This window comes from Plutella xylostella, chromosome 22, assembly GCF_932276165.1.
Source record: "Plutella xylostella chromosome 22, ilPluXylo3.1, whole genome shotgun sequence".
Taxonomy (NCBI): domain Eukaryota; kingdom Metazoa; phylum Arthropoda; class Insecta; order Lepidoptera; family Plutellidae; genus Plutella; species Plutella xylostella.
Window position 1 is genome coordinate 9,793,978 of NC_064002.1, and position 18,754 is coordinate 9,812,731.

Below are 18,754 nucleotides of genomic sequence, written 5' to 3' on the forward strand. Positions count from 1 at the left end.
GTGTGAGCAAACATGCGAGCCTGTAGCAAGGTTAATAACTGAACGCTTTTATTTCATAAAACAAATAAACAATTTATAATTACCTGGGTGTAGGTTCTGAGCTAACACCTATACCTACATTTATTGTTTATCGATACAACAATCCAGTGATTTCATTACTTAGTTTACTTTTAACTTTTGTATGGTAAAAAGTGTTTTAACATCTCATAGCAAACCCTTCCCGGGGTATTTTAATAGTGACATAATGGCCCGTGTTATTTTGATATCGATGTTGGCCCTGTGTGGATCGGCAGTGCAGGCTGAATATGAATATGGCCCCAGCCCGCGACCGTCAGATCAGCAGCTTACAGTTTTCGCCGACAGCACACCAAACGTAAGTTCATTCAATATTTTTGCGAATTTCCAAAAGTCGTAGTAAAAGCAAAAGTTATTAAGAATGACCCCCCATAGTCACACCCTTTCCTTTCGACATAGTACCTATATACATGCTATATACTTACCATTTTTGCAACAGCCTATTGTATACGTTAAACAAATGCTTCTGAGCTCTTATCATTAACATAGAACTCTTTAAGAAGTAGGATCTCTGAACTCTAGAAGGAGTAGGATCAGGAATTTATAGTATAGGTAGGCTGCGGCATCGTGGCAGGTTTCTGAGTATTTATTTTGTATATTTATCTAAATGACAGTGTGTGTTATCTGATCTTCTGCCCTTACGCCTGATGCCGCCCTACCAAAATTTAATCATAAGCATTATGAAAGTGGTTTAGTAATGTTAAGGTAACATTACTGTGGGATACATTCACCTCCCAAAGGGAACGTCACTTTCTGTTGAAAATCCACTCTGTATACCTAATTCGATTATACAGAGTGATTATACCTACTAGGTAATTTCCATAAGCACCTACCTAATACCTAAGTAGATACTTGCCTGAGGACGTGTGGAAATTTTGTGAATCTTTGCGTGACGAGGATGATTCAATTCGTCATGGTAGCCCAGATAAAGCTAAACATGCAATATTTTTACAACAAAATTAATTATTTGCATAAGAACAGCAAATTATAATGTTAATGTGTTCCATTATTGAGGCGTATTCGTTTTATTAAACACAGTGTGATTCAATTTAATTCAATTTATAAATCAGTAGCCGCAATTTAGTGCACCGGAATAAAACGGATAGGTGATTAGATTCTAACGAGTAGGAAAACGAGAAAGAAAGCCCATAGACTGTAAGTCTAAATGAGTTCCACCATTAAATAGGCAAGTTGTAATATACCCATCCACTACGATTGTGAATCATATGTATAATTTCTCTCCTCCGAGGTAGTCTGGAAGAAATTACTCTTAGTAATAAGGCCGCCAATTGTACCATCTATGTTGTGTATTTCCTCGTGTAATTTCTGTGTTTGTGTGCAATAAAGAATTATCTATCTATCTATCATACTTACTTGTTGCAGGGCACAATAGGCCTGCTGACACTGAGCTCCGGCAAGCCGGTGGAGGTCCACGAGACGGTGGGTCTCAACGACAACCTGATCCGCAACCTGTACTTCCTGGACTCCATCACGCACCTGGCCCGCGAGCGCATCCCCGAGCGCTTCGTCCACGGCAAGGGGTCAGGAGCCTTCGGCTACTTCGAGGTCACGCATGACGTCACAGGCGTCTGCAAGGCCAAGTTCCTTAGCGAGATCGGCAAGACCACCCCAGTGGCTGTCCGGTTTTCCTCGACCGGAGGCGAGCGAGGCACCCCAGATACTACGCCGGATATCCGAGGATTAGCCATCAAATTCTACACCGAAGAGGGGAACTTCGATATTGTTGCTCTTAACACCCCAGCTTTCGTCATCAAAGACCCCGTTCTGTTCCCTTCCTTCGTTCATGCCATCAAAAGAAACCCCACGTCCAATATCAGAGATGAAAACTCCAGGCTAGACTTCCTTACGCTCAGACCTGAGGATAGAAACTTCATGCTGACGTTATATTCTGACCGCGCTACTCCCGCCAGCTTCAGGGAAATGTTCGCTTTCGCTATCCACACGTACCAAGTTGAAAATGAGGATGGTGTGCCCAGTTTTGTTCGCTTTACCTTCTTGCCCGACCTTGGGAATAGAAATATGAACGCATCCGAAGCGGCCAGGCTGGCCGGAGAAGACCCTGACTACTTGACTAGAGACTTGTTCGACAACATCGCCAACGGCAACTATCCGTCCTGGACTGCCTACCTGCAAATACTGTCCCTGGAAGATGTAAAAAATGCGGGCTTCGACGTCTTTGATGTGACCAAAATCTTACCTGAACATCAATTTCCTCTGCATCCTTATGGTCGATTTGTGCTTAATCAGAACCCTATTAATTTCTTCGCTGAAGTTGAGCAACTAGCTTTTAGTCCAGGAAACCTGGTACCTGGTATTCTTGGGGCGCCTGACGACATGTTTGCGGCCAGAATCTTTTCGTACCGAGACGCGCACAACTACCGCCTGGGGCCTAACGTGAACAAGATCGCCGTGAACAGCCCTATGAATGAGGTGCACACCTACTTGCGCGACGGCCGCTCCCCTGTTAACGACAATGAGGACAATGCTCCAAACTATTTCCCTAACTCCTTCCACGGCGCTCTCCCTCGTGTAGACGACCAGAAGTCGAAGCTCATAGTGGTCCTCCAGAACGATGATGGCAGCATTGAGCAAGCTCGCGACTACCTCCTTCCTACGTTCACGCCTGAAGAGCAAGAGTCTATACCGCGAAACCTGGCCAGGTTCATGCGGCCTGTCGTGGACTTTATAAGAAAACGTGTGATAGAAATATTCGAAGTGATTGATCCCTATATTGCTCAGAAAATAGTTGAGCAGTTGAACGAGCAGTAACAGCACGCACCTGCATTATTCAATAATGTTTCCGGCCTATTTTAGCTGTTGGCAACAACATTTTTTATGTTTTAGATATAGATCTTGATAATTAATAAATTATTAATCATATCCTTTGGTTAAGTATTAATTATGCTTTTTATTGTCCATAAATACCTATAAGTACCTACCTATTACACCTGATACCTTGCATTAATTACATAACAGTAACAACTATTACTGTACTTAAAAACTTCAAAATATCTGTAGTTACCCACCTTTTATCCTATTCAATTTTAATCGGCAGTTGCTAAAAAACACAAAGCAAAAAAAACGGTTCTACCTTTTTTGGCCTAAGATTTATTTGCCTAATCTCGTATTGCTTAGTAACGTTTGGTCAAAGTCTCGTTTCGCCGAAAATCGTATGGCATAAATCTCTATTAGTAAAACGTTATTTCGCATTATCTTGTTTAGCATAATAATGGTATGGCCAAATCTTGAATAGCCTAATAATAGGTTTATACAAAGTAATAATATTTGTTTGGCTTTAACTTTGACGAAGCGTCTCTCTATAGCGCAAACTGGTGCCTTGTATTGTTTCCGCTGTTTGGAAAACGCTCCGCTTTGGTTTTGATGAACATGTGCACCTAACACGCCCCTCCTCGCTTTGCTCGTCGTCGCACCTATCTTTAGGTTTCAATCTCATGGGGTTTATAATAATTATATCGCTCGTTAACTTTCGATTTTTTAATCATTCATTGATGTCGATTCTGAAGGCAGAAATTCTAAATTTAGTGCTGTCAAAACCTTAATTTCTTTGTTTAAAATTCGACTCTATGATTGTTTCCTTAAATGTCATTTTATGCTAGCAATTTTTTTAGTTTGACAGCGTTAAAATTAGAATTTCTGCCTTCAGAATCGACATCAATATCGTGATTTTCGGGATGTATGAGAAAAATACCACAATTTGTACATTTACTACATACTTAATATATTATTTATTAAGATAACATTAGGAGAAACAAGATTATACATAGGTATAGACGATCATAAATTTGAGCTAACGAAACTTAGGTGTTTAAAGATTGTGCCTAAAGAGTTTTAGACGAAACGAGCCTTATGCCACATAAGTCTTGGCAAAGTTATGGTTCGGCAAAAAAATTTTAGACCATACGAGTTATGCGAAATGAGTTTTGGTCAATAAAGATTATGCGAGATGAGGGGAACCCAAAAAAAACATATGAGTGGGTGATCATCAAAGCATCAAAGACCACATTACAATGTACGGCTGAATGGCGTAGTGGTTAGTGACCCTGACTACTGAGCCGAAGGTCCCGGGTTCGATTCCCGGCTGGGGCAGATATTTGTTTAAACACAGATATTTGTTCTCGGGTCTTGGGTGTTGATATTTATCTTTAGTATCTATCTATCTATGTATTTGTGTAAGATATATCAGCTGTCCGACACCCATAACACAGGTTCTGCCTAGCTTGGGGTCGGATGGCCGTGTGTGAGATGTCCCCACATATTATTATATTATTATTATTATTATTAATGGTTGGTATCATGGATTGCCATATTAGTCTTTGGGGCAAAGAACAGAATAATTTTATCTTCCAATGAGCCTGAGTTAAGGTTCCCCACCACCCACCATGAAGCACCTCATGTTCGTAGGCATCGAAGTAGAAAAATATAGTAACGTTAGGGCGAGGCCTCATTGGTTCCGTCGTCGCTGCCATTATATTTTTTGAGCGTTCCTTTGCGACGACGCGATGCATCACAATGTAGCGAAATGCATCAATGGGGCCTCACCCTAAGTGGTGTACTCAAGGAAGTAATCAAGGTTTACTATACATGCTTTAACTAACGTAATGGAAAATTTGCGGATACACACTACAGTCATTTACAGCCCAAGGTTGTTATTATTCAGAGTGAAAACATTGTCTGTAGCCCGCTTCATAAAAGCCTGCAACTGTTTTTTTTTGTTTATGGCAACACACAAATTATATGTCAAAAATTATTGAAAAGGAGTGTCAAATCGTCAATAAATATTCCACGTTATCTTTCCTTGTTTATAAATTTAGTCAGAAAACCATCTAATGCTAAATTCCCAAGTGTAAATACACACCCATTCGACAGTTTCAAAGTATCCTAATGTTCAGTTAGTGCAAAAAATATCTAACCAAAAATGGCAAGGTCGCAAAAGGATGATCAACCTTTCAGTGATATGCAGCATCACACCTGGAACTATCGCGGGGAAGCACCGGACGGCAGCGCGCCCGGCGGGCTCGGGGAGCGGGCCGCACCGCCGCTGTTATCTAACAACCCCTTGATGAGTGACAACATGTATGTCAATACCAACTCGTTCGCCGCAAACGATGTTTACTTGAACAAACGTCCCTACAACATGACTTCGCAGATGGGAGACGGGGCCCATAAGGACGAAAATATCCCCATAAACAACATGCAGAACACCAACTGCCAGAACAATCTCCAAAACTATGCCATGGTGAACCTGAACAATGGGCAACTAGTGCGAGTGTTCTACGACGAAAACAACCGTCGTCTTATGATCCCCGTGACTGGGCAGTATGAGTTGTTCAGCCCGAGCCAGGGCGCGCGCGACCTGCCCCCGCCCCCGCCCCAGCCGCCACTCTCTCACATGTTCACTCTCAGCCAGGAGTACCTATCTGACAACATCCCCATGCCGCAGCCCTCTGCTCCTGCACCAACCACTGTGTTTGGCAATGATCACATCAACCAAGCAACTACGGTCCCAACTTCTAACTTTCTGAAGGAAGTTCTGGGCAATTGGGAGCCTAACTCCTCTGGCACCTATTCACCATTTGGGCAGAACTATCCACTGAACCATCCAGATGCTCCGGCTATGAATCTTCCTCAAAGCCACCCTGTGCCAGAGCCACAGTTCCAGGCTAACATTGCTAAACCAGAAAACCACTCTCCTAAGCGAAGTGATCCACTTGCTGACACAAGCAACAAGAAGAGGATTGTGGCAGAAGTTAAACCAATGCGTCCTTCCTATTCTGACGTTTTGGCTAAAAACAAAATCAATGCACCAGAACCAACCCGTAAAACTAAAGTACCCAATGTAGAGGCTAAAGTATCAAACAAATCCAATAGTGCCAAGACAGAGAAAATCTCCAATGTCAAACAAGTTTCTGATGACAATAAACAGAAGAATGATAAGAAACTGAACATGACATCATCTGGAAGTGAATCTGGAGACTTCACCAATGAAGACACGGACAAGCGCCAGAAGCCAAATAAAAAAACCAAGAACAAGAAAAGCAACATGCCTCGTAAATGGTCTTCCCTTGATGATATAACTAATGAAGAGGACAGTTACACCCACAGCAATGATAGCCAGTTTGTGTTCATTGAGAACCACACTGAGAAGCCAACTAAGAAGGATAAAAAGTACCATGACAAGAAAACAACTGACAAGAGTGCAAACCACTCTGAAGAGTACAAATTAGATGATGAGGATTCGCAGTTTGTCTTCCAAGAGAGTCCAGTGGAGGGTCTGAAGGCACGTAGGAAGAAAGAGAGCCGTAGTTACAAGCCACCAAAGCCCGTGGTGGAGAAGAAGAAGCCAGCGGTGAGCAAGTGGAGGCGGAACAAGCCGGGCTACGTGGGGCTGGTGCAGGGCTGGGCGGAGCGCTGGGGTGGCGCCTCCTGGAAGGCCCTGGTCTGGTTCCTGTACCTGCTCTCTGACATCTGCCGCATGAGCGCCCATCTCACCTTTGATTTGTAAGTATTTTACAGTTTGATTATGAGTGTAAATTAACAAGTGTGATATTTTTTGTTTCTTATAATAAATTTTTGACAAAGCCAATGCAAGTGTTTTTTGAGTAGATTTGTTTTTGTATTGTTTGCATTTTTATAAGTTTAAATGCAGATGTGGTCTATATTTGCTTGTGAAGTATATAATAACAAACTATTTATGTATTTATTTCTTATTAACTTTATCATGAACAAAGCAAAGAAACCAATTTAAAACAATCCAACATGATTCATGTGAAACCATAATGTTTTGCTCTTATTATTTATAGAGGCATAGTAGCTATATGGTATACATAATAAGAAATTAAAGTAAGAACTTAAATGAATTTAGACTACATATTGGCACTTTTTTTCAATAGTTGAAATCAACTTCAAATACAATTTTCTCATTCTCTAAACATCATTATTTTATTATGCTTTAGGTTACTATTTGCTTTTAATAATAACTCATAAACACGAGTCTCCCAGTCAACATTTGATGACACACACAAACATTGCATTGCATAATCTTGAAAAACCTTCCTAAAAGAACACAACATCAATTTCCAGATGCACCTCAGTGTTCACGCAGTCCTACGTGAGCGGGCAGGCGGTGTGGCGGAGCACCAGGGAGTATGTGCGCAAGCTAGCAGACAACAAGTACCTGCTGTACTTGGACAGGAAGTTCGGACATACGAGGTTCGGCTTCTGGAGGAAGCTCAAGTGGTTTAAGAAAGGTAATATTTGGGAAGGTTATAAATTAGTTATACTTAGGTGTAGGTTATTGTTTTATGTTTAAAAAAGCTATCCAAGTACATATTATTATAGTTGACGGGATTTCAAAGGATTGAATTTGATGTAGACATACCAAGCCTTGCTTTCCATCACAGACAGACATTGGTAGAAAACATTGAGAGAGAAAACAAGCATGAAACAAGTTTAGCAGCCAACTTTACAAATAAAGGTTTTGATGTGCACCATTCCAGTAATCCTATAAGTAGTAATCTACCTACATTACAACTGCAAAAACAAATCTTCTCTCTTCAGAAGCAGAGGCGGACAACGGAGACTCTAAGTTGGACAGCAACATACCGCTCCCGGCCACCGGCGAGGAAGCTATGAAGAGGCTCCTTGCGTGCAAGGGAAAAGACCCTTACAGGTTAGTCACATTATAATATGAGCTGTTATAACCTCACCTCAGTAGCTGGATGAAATATAATTTTATTTATATCGAAAAGAGATAGATAGATAGTTTTAAATCCACAAAAACTGTATGCCTATGGACTACCTAAACCTACATAATCTTATTATTGAAATACAGAAAATAGTATCTCCTGTTAAAAAATTTCATAACCGATTTTCCTACTTCATGCAACACATGTACATATTTTGTAAAAGTGTAAATCATCATTATCACACTAGCGAGTTGAAAGCGGGGCGAGTGCGCAGCGAGTTCACCGCAAGTTGGCAACGTGTGTCATGTGTGTGGCGAAGACGCTGCGGGAGCTTAGCGAGTTCGCGGCGAGCAGCGCTATCGACGCTATTTTGTACACTCGCATTCTGAAATCGCACAACGCTAGCTCGCTGCGCACCCGCGGCGTCTTCGCGCCAAACTTTCGCAGGGAGTTCGCTGCTCACTCGCCCCGCTTTCAACTCGCTTGCAAATCGCTAATGTTATAAGGCCCTTACAGTGTAAATCCGCTTCAATTCATTTTATATGAAATATGGAAAACCCCCGTCACCTTCCAGTATCCTCGGCGTATCCGTATCCTGTACAGACGAGCAGATCAAGCGGCACTACCGGCGGCAGGCGTTCCTGGTGCACCCCGACAAGAACCCGTGCGCCGGCGCCGAGGAGGCCTTCAAGATACTGCAGCACGCCTTCGACCTTATTGGGGAGCCGGTAAGAGCGGCTTTACATTGAACAGCTTCTAAATATTGCCGGTCCATACGTCTCTGGAACTTTTTCATTAATCGCGAGTATAGTAGGCCTTCGCCTTTGACCTTATCGGCGAGCCGGTAAGAGTGTTTTACAATAACGTGCACCATATTGCCGTTGGTAACACACATGCTCACATAGAACTCATCAACCTGCTACTGCTACTGGTCGTCGGTCCAGTAGGTCAGAAGGGCGACTCACATACATGTGTTCGCCGTTACCACTCAAGAACCCATCTTTGCCAACTTTACCGGTTTCTCCGCTGATATTGACAGTCAGCAGTCGTGCCACTTCAGATTGTACATTTTGGGAGCTAATTTGGTAAACCCGAACTAAACGTTTTTTTATATATGTATGTACCTATATTCCATCCTTTATTTGTATAAAATATCTAACTCATCCTTCCATTCTGCCACCAGGAGCGCAGAGAATCCTACGACCGTCGCGCGGTGGAGTCTCGCCACGTGGAGGCGGCGTGGGGCGAGCTGTCCCAGCTGCTGGCACAACTGCACCACAAGATGGAGCGCGCCGCCAACACCATCAGGTATGTGGGGACATCTGACACACGGCCATCTTGCTTAAGCTAGGCACCGCCTGTAATATGGGTTTCGGATAGCTGATATTACATCTACTCTTATTCTGTCTTCGGCCTTTATCGTCTATCTTTTGACGGTTATCTGCCTTTAGTCGTCGGTCCGACTAAAAAGAGTTACCTATTGCATTGACATATATATTACTAGCGTAAGGACAGGGCCTCCCACTCAAAAAAATGGCACCCGCGCGTTGGCCCTAAAATCGTAATTTTAGGGCCAACGCTCCTCAGTCGACAGTTGTCTGTGGCCGAGAGATGGTCTTTTCAATCTTGTGATAAATATGTAGTTGTGTTGTGAAAGGCTGCAAAAACCATTATACGAAGGTCAAAAAGAAACATCGAATATCGTATCATCGGTAATTACCATTAAATTAAGTAATAAACACATTATAAAGTGATAATTATTTTACTACCAAAGTCTACAATGGCCGCGCGCTGTAACCTTGTGCGGACGTCATTTTTTGTTGACTATCCTCCGAGAACATTTTCTTGTTGCACACACTTACGTTTTGGAGCGTGATTTTTAGTCCATTTGTACGGGACGCTCTACAGGTCTACAGCCCAAAACAGTTTTAATTTTAGTTGTTGGATTTGTCTTAAATTATTGATATGGCGCGTGCAAATAATAAAACAATGTCCGGGATGGTAAATTATTAACGCACGTACAAGGTTACGTCGTCAAGATAGTTGCTAGGCACTGACATAGTTCAAACAAATTATGACAGATAACAGTTATTTTGCTTGTATGAAGAAGGTTTGAGTAAAATCAAGTAAAATGTTCTGAAGGGCCTATCCTTCCTTTTGAAATCATTGACCTATTGTTTATAATCCATAGCCAATCAATAACAACTATTATCTACAATCCAGATGCACGAACTGCGGGCGGCGGCACAAGCGCGTGCTGACGGAGCGGCCGTGCTACGCGGCGCGCTACTGCGCCATGTGCAAGATACGACACTCCGCTAAAGAGGTACGTCCGAACACCCTGTATTATTATGTACAGTCAGCTGCATAATTAGGTGTACACTTCTGTACCTTGATATTTTTTGTACCTATTTAAATCTTGAATATATGTACATACAAGTCTTTATACAGTCCACTCTTTTATTTAAAGTTCCAACATTAGGGACCCTAGAACATCAAACTCACAAACTGCCTATTAAAACATTGTCAAACATTGTGTATAGCTACTTATGCAGCTGGCCGTACATAACGATGACGATGATTCTGTCCGACCGCGTTCGGTCACGGCGACTGTTACGGCTGTTGCGTCTCTCGTGTGCCCTCATATGACTTATGTAGCCGATCTTAGCTGTAAACGATTATTATGTATACTGGATAGGTGAATGTAGCAGTGAACGACCCGAAGGTCAATAGACTGAAGATACAGGTTGTCAAAAAAGGCATAGAAAGCTCAAACAGGGGTGACTAAACAAATTTGGGCTGTTCTTTATGTTACATTGCAAAGTTTTGCTGTAAAATTCGACTTGTTTATGAGTCGGTAATTTTTTGCCAGCCTATGTTACGTTTTCTCATGGTCTCCACTCGAGATTCCTAATAGTTAGAGCGACGCCACACAAGCGTTAATCGTACGTTATTGCGCTACATTTTCGTCAAATTAATTTTGTATGCATAACGACGGAGCGTATGTATGCCATGACTCTAACATTAAAACTAATAGTCATAAATATAACGTTTCCAGGGCGACATCTGGGCGGAGTCGAGCCTGCTGGGGCTGCTGGTGATGTACTACGCGTGCATGGACGGCGCCGTCTACCAGATCACGCAGTGGGCCAGCTGCCAGGTCAGAACTGTTCAACTATACCTGCATACCTATCATGGGGCGCAAAACGCGCACGTCATGATGTTACAAAAGTCATTTTTTGACATGCGCTTTATGCGCCCCGTGCTAGGCTAGCAGACTAAAAGTTTCACATTGCGCCTTGAAAGTGTTTTAAAATTTCTGGGAGATTTTCAACCATAGACAATAACCGATTATAGATGGCACTAGTAAAACTTCATACTCAACAGCACTGCATTTTTTTGCACTGCAAGAAAATCACCCATTGTTTTTGCGTTTATTGTTGCTTAGATTCTATAAGTAGGTATTTACGATTTGGTCGAAGTAGGACGGGTGTTTCTGTTTAAATATATACCTAGCATAGGGGCCAAAACGTATGAAAAATTTAACATCGCGCGCTTCAAAAGTATTTTCAAAATTTTGTTACACTTTTTTTGCGTTCATCGTGGTTTATATTGTTAGGTATTTAAGAGTTGGAGGAAGTATGGGGGGGTGTTTCTGTTTAAATTTATGTTTTTGGTTTCTATCTAAATACACTCACGAGCAATTAAAACGTTCCACCTGCCATTGCCGTTCCATATGTCACTGGAACTTCTTCATTACTCGCAAGTGTAATTCCCATACATTTCGTTTACTAAATAAACATATTACATTCCCAGAAGAAGAACCTGAAACAGCTGCGGCCGGACTGCCACCTGGTGCAGTACCGCATCGTGCTGGGGAACAAGGCGGCCGCCTGCGACCCCGCCACGCGACCCGCGCCCGGGTAAGAATCTGAAGGACTAGCACGGGACGCAAGACGTGCGGGTCAAGACGTGATAAGAAAATTGCATCGCATGGCATCAAGGGCGAGCGCGGCAGAGAACTTTTGTCACGTGTTGACGTGCGCGTCTTTCGGCCAGTGCTAGGCTAGCTGAACATATCGACGGTGGAAAGGCAAAATGTATTATCCGCCACTTTTGGCGAATATGAGTTATATATACCGTTGGAATCGCCTGATTTTTCTCTTTCGAATGGTGCGGGTCTCGTTTCGATCTGAGCACTTTTTGGCGCTTAAGACAACGGTGATTTTGGAAATCTTAATACTTTTTTCTTGTATTAAGAGCCACTTTTTTAGTCATTTGTATGTTCAAACATACTTGATCAAAACTAAAGTTATATAAAACATTGTACCCTCACTAAAACAGTAAAACATTGTGACTTAATCCATTTTGAACTAATGTGAATTTGTATCATTAGTTACTTAAGCGACCTACCTGATTGCGTAATTGATATAAAACAAAATGCCTTCTGGTCAAAAATAACATAAAATCACTTAATACATTTTACAATTTTGTAATTTGAAGCCATACTGGCACTTAAACCATTTTACCAGTCAGCCTTACTCGCGGCGTTTGGCGGTTAATACAACTTTACCTAAATCTGTTTAGTGGTACAATTGGCACTTAAGCAGCTTTTTGCGATTTGTAGATAATTGATATAAGTGATATAAAACAATTCAAAAGAATCGCAATGAAGCGGTCTATGGTGTTTAAGCTGCAATATCCAGAAGGATATTGTGTGAAAACGCCAATAATATAAATAGGACCGGTTGGAAAGGTGTCGCTTCAGCACCCCGCCGGGACGTTCATTGGGAGAGGACGTGCGTCTATGCGACAGTTGGCGCCGCGTGCGCAGCGTAATTACGTAGGTACAAACTCAGATTCGTTCGCCAGTATAAAACTGTAAATATTTTTTGATTATATCACCGATAACTACATTAAATTATGATATCTATTATATTACTCTTTACACAGGTTCTAAATAATAGTGTTGCTATAATTAATATTTATTGAGTTATAAATATGCACTTGGATCCTTTCGCCTAAATTGCTGTTTCTATGCAAGTAGGGAATTTTAACGTTTCTCTAAAAGGATCCAACCAAATATTTTTTTTTTATAAAATATTTTTCTATGACAATATGGTTCTTAATGTAAAATATTTGTATTGTATTAACATGAAATTACTTTTTATACAAAATAATAATTATATATCATAAATAAACTTATTCATAAATAATTTATATCGAAATCTAGTCAGAAACAGGATTTCTTATCTATATAAAAATCTAACCGAAAATGTGTTCCCAAGCGCAAATCTCTGGATCAACTTAACCGATTTTGATAATTGTTAGGTAATTATACGAAATAGAAGACCAGTGACCACGAGTACCACGACCTGTTTGTATCCCATAATTTTCAGAATAAAGTATTTCAACGAAAAGCAAACCTTATAGGAAAAAGTTGGACATGAATTAAATTAACTTTTCTCTAACTTCACTTCATCATCCTCCATCGCTGAAGAGTGCAATATCTGGTATATTCCATCTATCCTGCTTTTTATGCCACCGTAGGAAATCCATCGTTCCCTGGTACTTTGCCACTCTTCAGCGATCGTATGGTCCGTATCCCGTCTTATTCGGGGGTTGGATATTTAAATTTCTGTCAAGATGCAGGATAGTCATAAATCTCATCACGAACCATTACGTCCCCACTCCTGGGGCACGGGTCTCCTTCCAATGAAGGAATGGTTTAGGTCTAGTCTACCACGTTGGCCTAGCGCGGGTTATTGGGCCCCAACACAAGCAATCTTGTGCTGAGAGAGTTTTCGGGTAAGTGGGCTACCCAACTGTCAGACGTTTTCAAGCCACCCGAAGGCCTCTGACTAGCCTGTAAGACCTGCCGATTTTATTAATCATAATGATTACGATTATGCATCAAGATACAAGATGCTCCTGGTATATTTGCATCTGCATCCAACTCCCCAGGTGGTGGTTAGGATCATTAAAAACTTCGGCAATGTGGCCATACCATCTTGAAAGTCAATCTTTCATAGTAACAAGGAGATATCCTGGGTTTTGTTGCAATGTTCTTCAAGATGCTTTGTATAGATCCTTCATGTTTCCTATGGCAGCCGATGAGACCATCGCTGGATATAGGGTTACCCCTAGCAGCGTTTGTCCTTTTATAAATTTCGTTTGATATTAAGTTCACAAAGAAAATACTCGTACGCAAGTGCTTCTTTAGAATGGTCGTCTTGTTCGACGTTAAGTCTTCCTTGATGGTTGATCATATCCCATGTTTCTTTAGACATCCATTCATTCTTTAAGTGTTCCTTGTGCCTTATTATTTCTTCGCAAATTTTTAACAACACGTCTTTGATGCCAGTTGTTGCCGATCTGGATACTAAGTTTTTTTCTAACTTGTGGGTCCTGCAGCTTATTTACACGACACCTTTGGCAGATCTTGTGGCCTGCTCCTAAACTCCCGCTATCTTCAAGCACATTTTTCCATCGACTAAGTGGTGATCACTATTGACATCAGCAACCCTCTTATTCCTAACATCCAGAAGTGTCTCCATTTTCGACTAATCGTCGGTCGATTTGGTTCTCGGTCCGGCTGAGACCCAACTCACATTGTGATAGTCCTTTGGGGTTACCACCACTAAAACTTAGCCATTAACAATCCTAAAGCATCGTCGCTTGCTTATCAAATCTAGCGTATCTTGTATGAATCTGACAGATAGTTTAAAGCGAGCGACGCTGCTTATGGATTGATAATTGCTTATGTGTCTTGCCCACACTAACATACGGTGCCGATACATGGACGCTGACCAAGGAAACTGTGCACCGAATCAGAGTTGCACAGAGAGCTATGGAGCGATCCATGTTAAGAATTTCGCTTACAGACCGTATTCCCAGCGTGGTAAATCACCAAAAGACAAAAGTCTTCGACGTCGGTATGCAGGTCACGGAACTGAAATGGGAGTCGGCAGGAAACTTGGCTCGAAGGCAGGACGGAAGGTGGACAAAGGCGGTGACAGAATGGTGGCATAGAGACGGACGAAGAAATGTCGGTTGGATTATGATTATTAATTAATGAATAAGTAAACCTGCTGATCACTTGGATCTCAATCTCAAAGTGATTTCGCGGTGAACAATATGTTAATAAAGTTTATAATAAAATAATGCTTCGAGAAAAGGTACGGCCATGCCGCTTCTTTGCTCGACTTGGTAAGATATTATGAATTTTTTGTTTTCAATCTAGCTGGTGTCGCGCTTATGAAAATGGCTAGCTAACGGAGAGGTAGAAATGAGAAGCCAGGGTTCAGCTTGACACAAATTTATTTAAAGGTCAACGTGGGTTAGGCCTACACTACACGATCAGTCAATTTTCAGTTGGCACGGATAGGGACTCCCCTGAGTCGAAGAGTATCGGCGTGGAATCCCGATAACGCGACCGGCGTGGAAGTCCTCTTCTCCAGTGCCCAGGTAGGTAGGCAGGCAGGTCACGTGGCCGTTGCGTGCGCGTGGCGTGTAGCTCGGCTGCGCGGCGTGGTCAGCAACACGAAGGCAGGGGGTTGCCGAACCAGCACGTAGAGGGCGAGCCGTAAAAGTAGGTAGAAGTTCCGTGCAGTAGGTAAACCGTACCGTGGACCCTGGAATAGATAGAAATCCAACGCATCAGTACACAGTTATCATCTAGGTTCCACATACCGTCATCAAAACCTACAGAAGAGCACCTAATCTAACTTGATTGAGGCGGCAGTGGAAACCAGAACGGAATACCTAACATTAATTAAATAAGAAATAGTAATAATAAGGAAAGGCCGAAAGCGGTACACTAGCTGCAGCATAATTTGGAATAAAACTACGTTAATGCATTTAGGCAAGCTAGCGTAATTAAAATAAAAGAAATATAAAAGCTGATGATGATGGAATGTCTAAAATAGTCTAAATGATAATGCGTAATTGCATGTCCGCCATCTTGGCTGCTATAAGTGCGCAGTTAGTAAGTAGTTACGTTAGCTATTTGCTAACTCGTAAGCGGCGTAAGCAGCGAATAAAATAAAATGGAAGCTAAGTTAGACACATTTAAATTAACAGTTTAAAACACAATAAGTAAACGTTTAAAGCACAAATAGATTCCTAAAATGAGCTAAGCAAGTCTGATCACACTTACCCGATATTGGGGAAGACACGCACAAGGCACCACTGGTAAGGTCTAGGTCATTCGACACTTTAGAGCGGGCTAGGCACCTAGAGGACTGCCGTGAGGTAGGGTCACGCGCAGTCGATGCCGTAGCCCGTGGACGAATGATCGAGAGCCAGTGGTCACCGAGTGGAGCTGCCGCGATAGTGGGGACACGAACAAAAGACCGCTTCGCTGACTAGGGATGGGAACGCGTCGATAATTTGAAGAATTATCGACGCGAAGATTAGGTTATCGATAAAGTCGATACTTAAAATTAATAAACTATGAAGATTATTTACTACTATGTAAGTTATTTATTTTGAAGAAATAAATAACGTTACACTGGCCCGCAGGTACCGCTTCTTACCCTACCCTACCCTATCCTACCCTACCCTACCCTACCCTACCCTACCCTACCCTACCCTACCCTACCTTACCCTACCCTACCCTACCTTACCCTACCCTACCCTACCCTACCCTACCCTACCCTACCCTACCCTACCCTACCCTACCCTTCTTACCTTTTATACCTTCCCTGGACTTCCACAAATGTTTCTAGACCAAAATCGGTTCAACCGTTCTCGAGTTCTGAGGTCCAATTATAAGTTCATTTATTCTTTAAGTCATTCATCTTAGATATAAATTGCCTTAGTCTGGCGGTTAATTCATTCTTATGGAATGTTTAAAGTAACATAAATTATTATAAAACATTATCCTGGTGTGATGGTTAAATCTCCTTGGTGTTTACATTGTTTTTACTTGTATTTAATTAAAATGTTAATGTCGTTTAAGCCAATTTTACCTGACTGAAATTTCAGATGCCTATGTCTTATGTCCCTTATTTCAGTAAATAGAATATGTACATTCATTTTATATACAGAATAACATAGAAAACTATTTCAATTTAACGTATTTTAATTTTCAAAGCCATAGCTAGAATAATTACAGAGATATGATTTTTTTTCGAAAATTTCAAACTTTAAATCGCTCTGGTGAACATTTTATGTCATGGCGCTTAAACCATTTTGCCTTTCCACCGTCGATTATGAGCATCTATAAACGGTGTATCATTGTACCTTGTATATTTATGTACATCCGGCGCACCCAGGGCAGTACTAACTGTAATCTGTCAAGTAACCTAGACGCGCCACACAACACGCTTTTCTCCTGGTCTATCGTCGTTGGCCTGTGCGTGGTCGCCAAAACGATAACTCTATGTTAATTGTAAATTAAAGCTCATTTTTTTCTACAGTCACGATCCCAACTTAGAAGAGTTCTTGAACAATCTGTACACGAAGTCCGGAGTCCCGAGCGGCGCCAACACCAAGCAGCCAACCAACGATGCGGCCGACAAGAAACGACGCAATAAAAAACCTAAAGCATGAAATACCTACCTGCCATAGACAACTAGACTCGGCGAAATATTACGCGAGACCGTTATTATTCTGAGGACTATGATTCAAACCAATACTATTGAGCTCTGCCTTCATATTAGTTTATAGTTGTAATTATAAATCAAACAAGATGCTATTTCGTAAAATTGTTCTCTTAGTTATAAAGCGAAGCAATCAATTAGTTATAATTAAAAGTTTAAAACTAAAATTAATGTAAGGTTGCTTCTAAATTCGCTATGTAAGGCAGTACAGTCGGCGGAGAGTATGAGTGAGTCCAGATTTTAGGAGTTATAATTACAATTGACTTGATTCATATCACTCTACCGTTGACTGTACGTTGCAATTTTTGAATTTATATTATTGATTAGTTCTATTTTAGTTTAATCCCTGAAGATTTTTGCGTTCTATATTTCATTTAAAAGTTTTAAATCATTGCACTATCCCTCTCAGATTCAATACAGTTACAATAGTTTTTTTGAATGACAAATCTAAATCTTCACTTATATTGCTCCAAGTTTTCATCTGCTGGGCGGAATATTTTTTTAACTTCATAGCTAGGTATTATTAGCTCGTGTACTGAAATCCTCCATTTCTATAAAACTCGAATCTAACACTTTGTTTAACCAATAATAATATACTTACGTTTTTCTGCTATTAAGCTAATTATTTTGAATTTAACAAAGGGTACAATGCAGTTTTTGTTATGTTACTTACAAAGTATAAATTCATATCAAAATGATAATAAAAAAGCTATTTTATTGTTATGCATTGATGATTCATAATGATTGTTTTCGAATTCTGAAATGATTATGTTCGGGACCAAATAAATCCATGTGGCGTAACAAAATGAGTACTAATATATCGCCCTATTTAAAAGTTTTAAAACTATGTATTTTTCATTGCAGCATAATGTGTGTGCGTTTTGCGTTGGATTAGTTCAAAATTGTACCCTAAAAAAACTAATAGTACAACTAATTGCATTCGTGAACATGTAGGATATGTAAAGTAATAATACTAATCTCACTGCCTTCTACTGAGATTTTAGTCAAGAGATGTGTTTTAGGTTTAATCGAAGAGATTACGCTGTGTTCTGAGTTATAAATAATAACGTACTACCTGTTAGCGTAGTAGCATTGCGCTTCATGTGTCGATCAATAAATGATGTGAAAACTAAACCCGTATTGTTTATATCCTTTAAAAATTCTGAATCTTCCCTCGAGTAGGTACCTAAAAAAATTAGGTGGAGGCCCCATTGGTACGTTGCGTTGCGTCGACCCAAAGAAACGGACTTAAAACATATTATGTTAGCAATGACGCAACGCACCAATGGGTCCTCGCCCTTACGCGATTTCTACATAGGTACAGTGGCCTGCGCCTAAAAGTATGCA

The 18,754-nt window shown here is 41.1% G+C and overlaps 2 protein-coding genes and 1 long non-coding RNA gene across 3 annotated transcripts; 2 read left to right on the forward strand and 1 right to left on the reverse strand.

Moving 5' to 3' along the window:
* The first annotated feature begins 12 nt into the window (after positions 1-12).
* Positions 13-2,885, forward strand: LOC105385727 (catalase). The gene is made up of 2 exons (XM_048629126.1): positions 13-30; positions 1,459-2,885. Exons 1-2 carry the CDS (start codon positions 13-15, stop codon positions 2,863-2,865), a joined length of 1,425 nt encoding a protein of 474 aa, XP_048485083.1. The 3' UTR covers positions 2,866-2,885.
* A 1,952-nt stretch (positions 2,886-4,837) lies between these two features.
* LOC105389203 (dnaJ homolog dnj-5) lies at positions 4,838-18,541 on the forward strand. Its single transcript, XM_048628975.1, has 9 exons — positions 4,838-6,615; positions 7,198-7,364; positions 7,675-7,786; positions 8,377-8,530; positions 8,986-9,110; positions 10,026-10,128; positions 10,861-10,962; positions 11,619-11,725; positions 17,225-18,541. The coding sequence occupies exons 1-9, from the start codon at positions 5,033-5,035 to the stop codon at positions 17,355-17,357; spliced, it is 2,586 nt and encodes an 861-aa protein (XP_048484932.1). The 5' UTR covers positions 4,838-5,032; the 3' UTR covers positions 17,358-18,541.
* Positions 15,105-16,314, reverse strand: LOC125490268. Its single transcript, XR_007267582.1, has 2 exons — positions 15,961-16,314; positions 15,105-15,436 (listed from the first exon to the last, which is right to left on the reverse strand). It is a non-coding gene; the product is annotated as an uncharacterized LOC125490268 (long non-coding RNA).
* Positions 18,542-18,754: the final 213 nt, after the last annotated feature.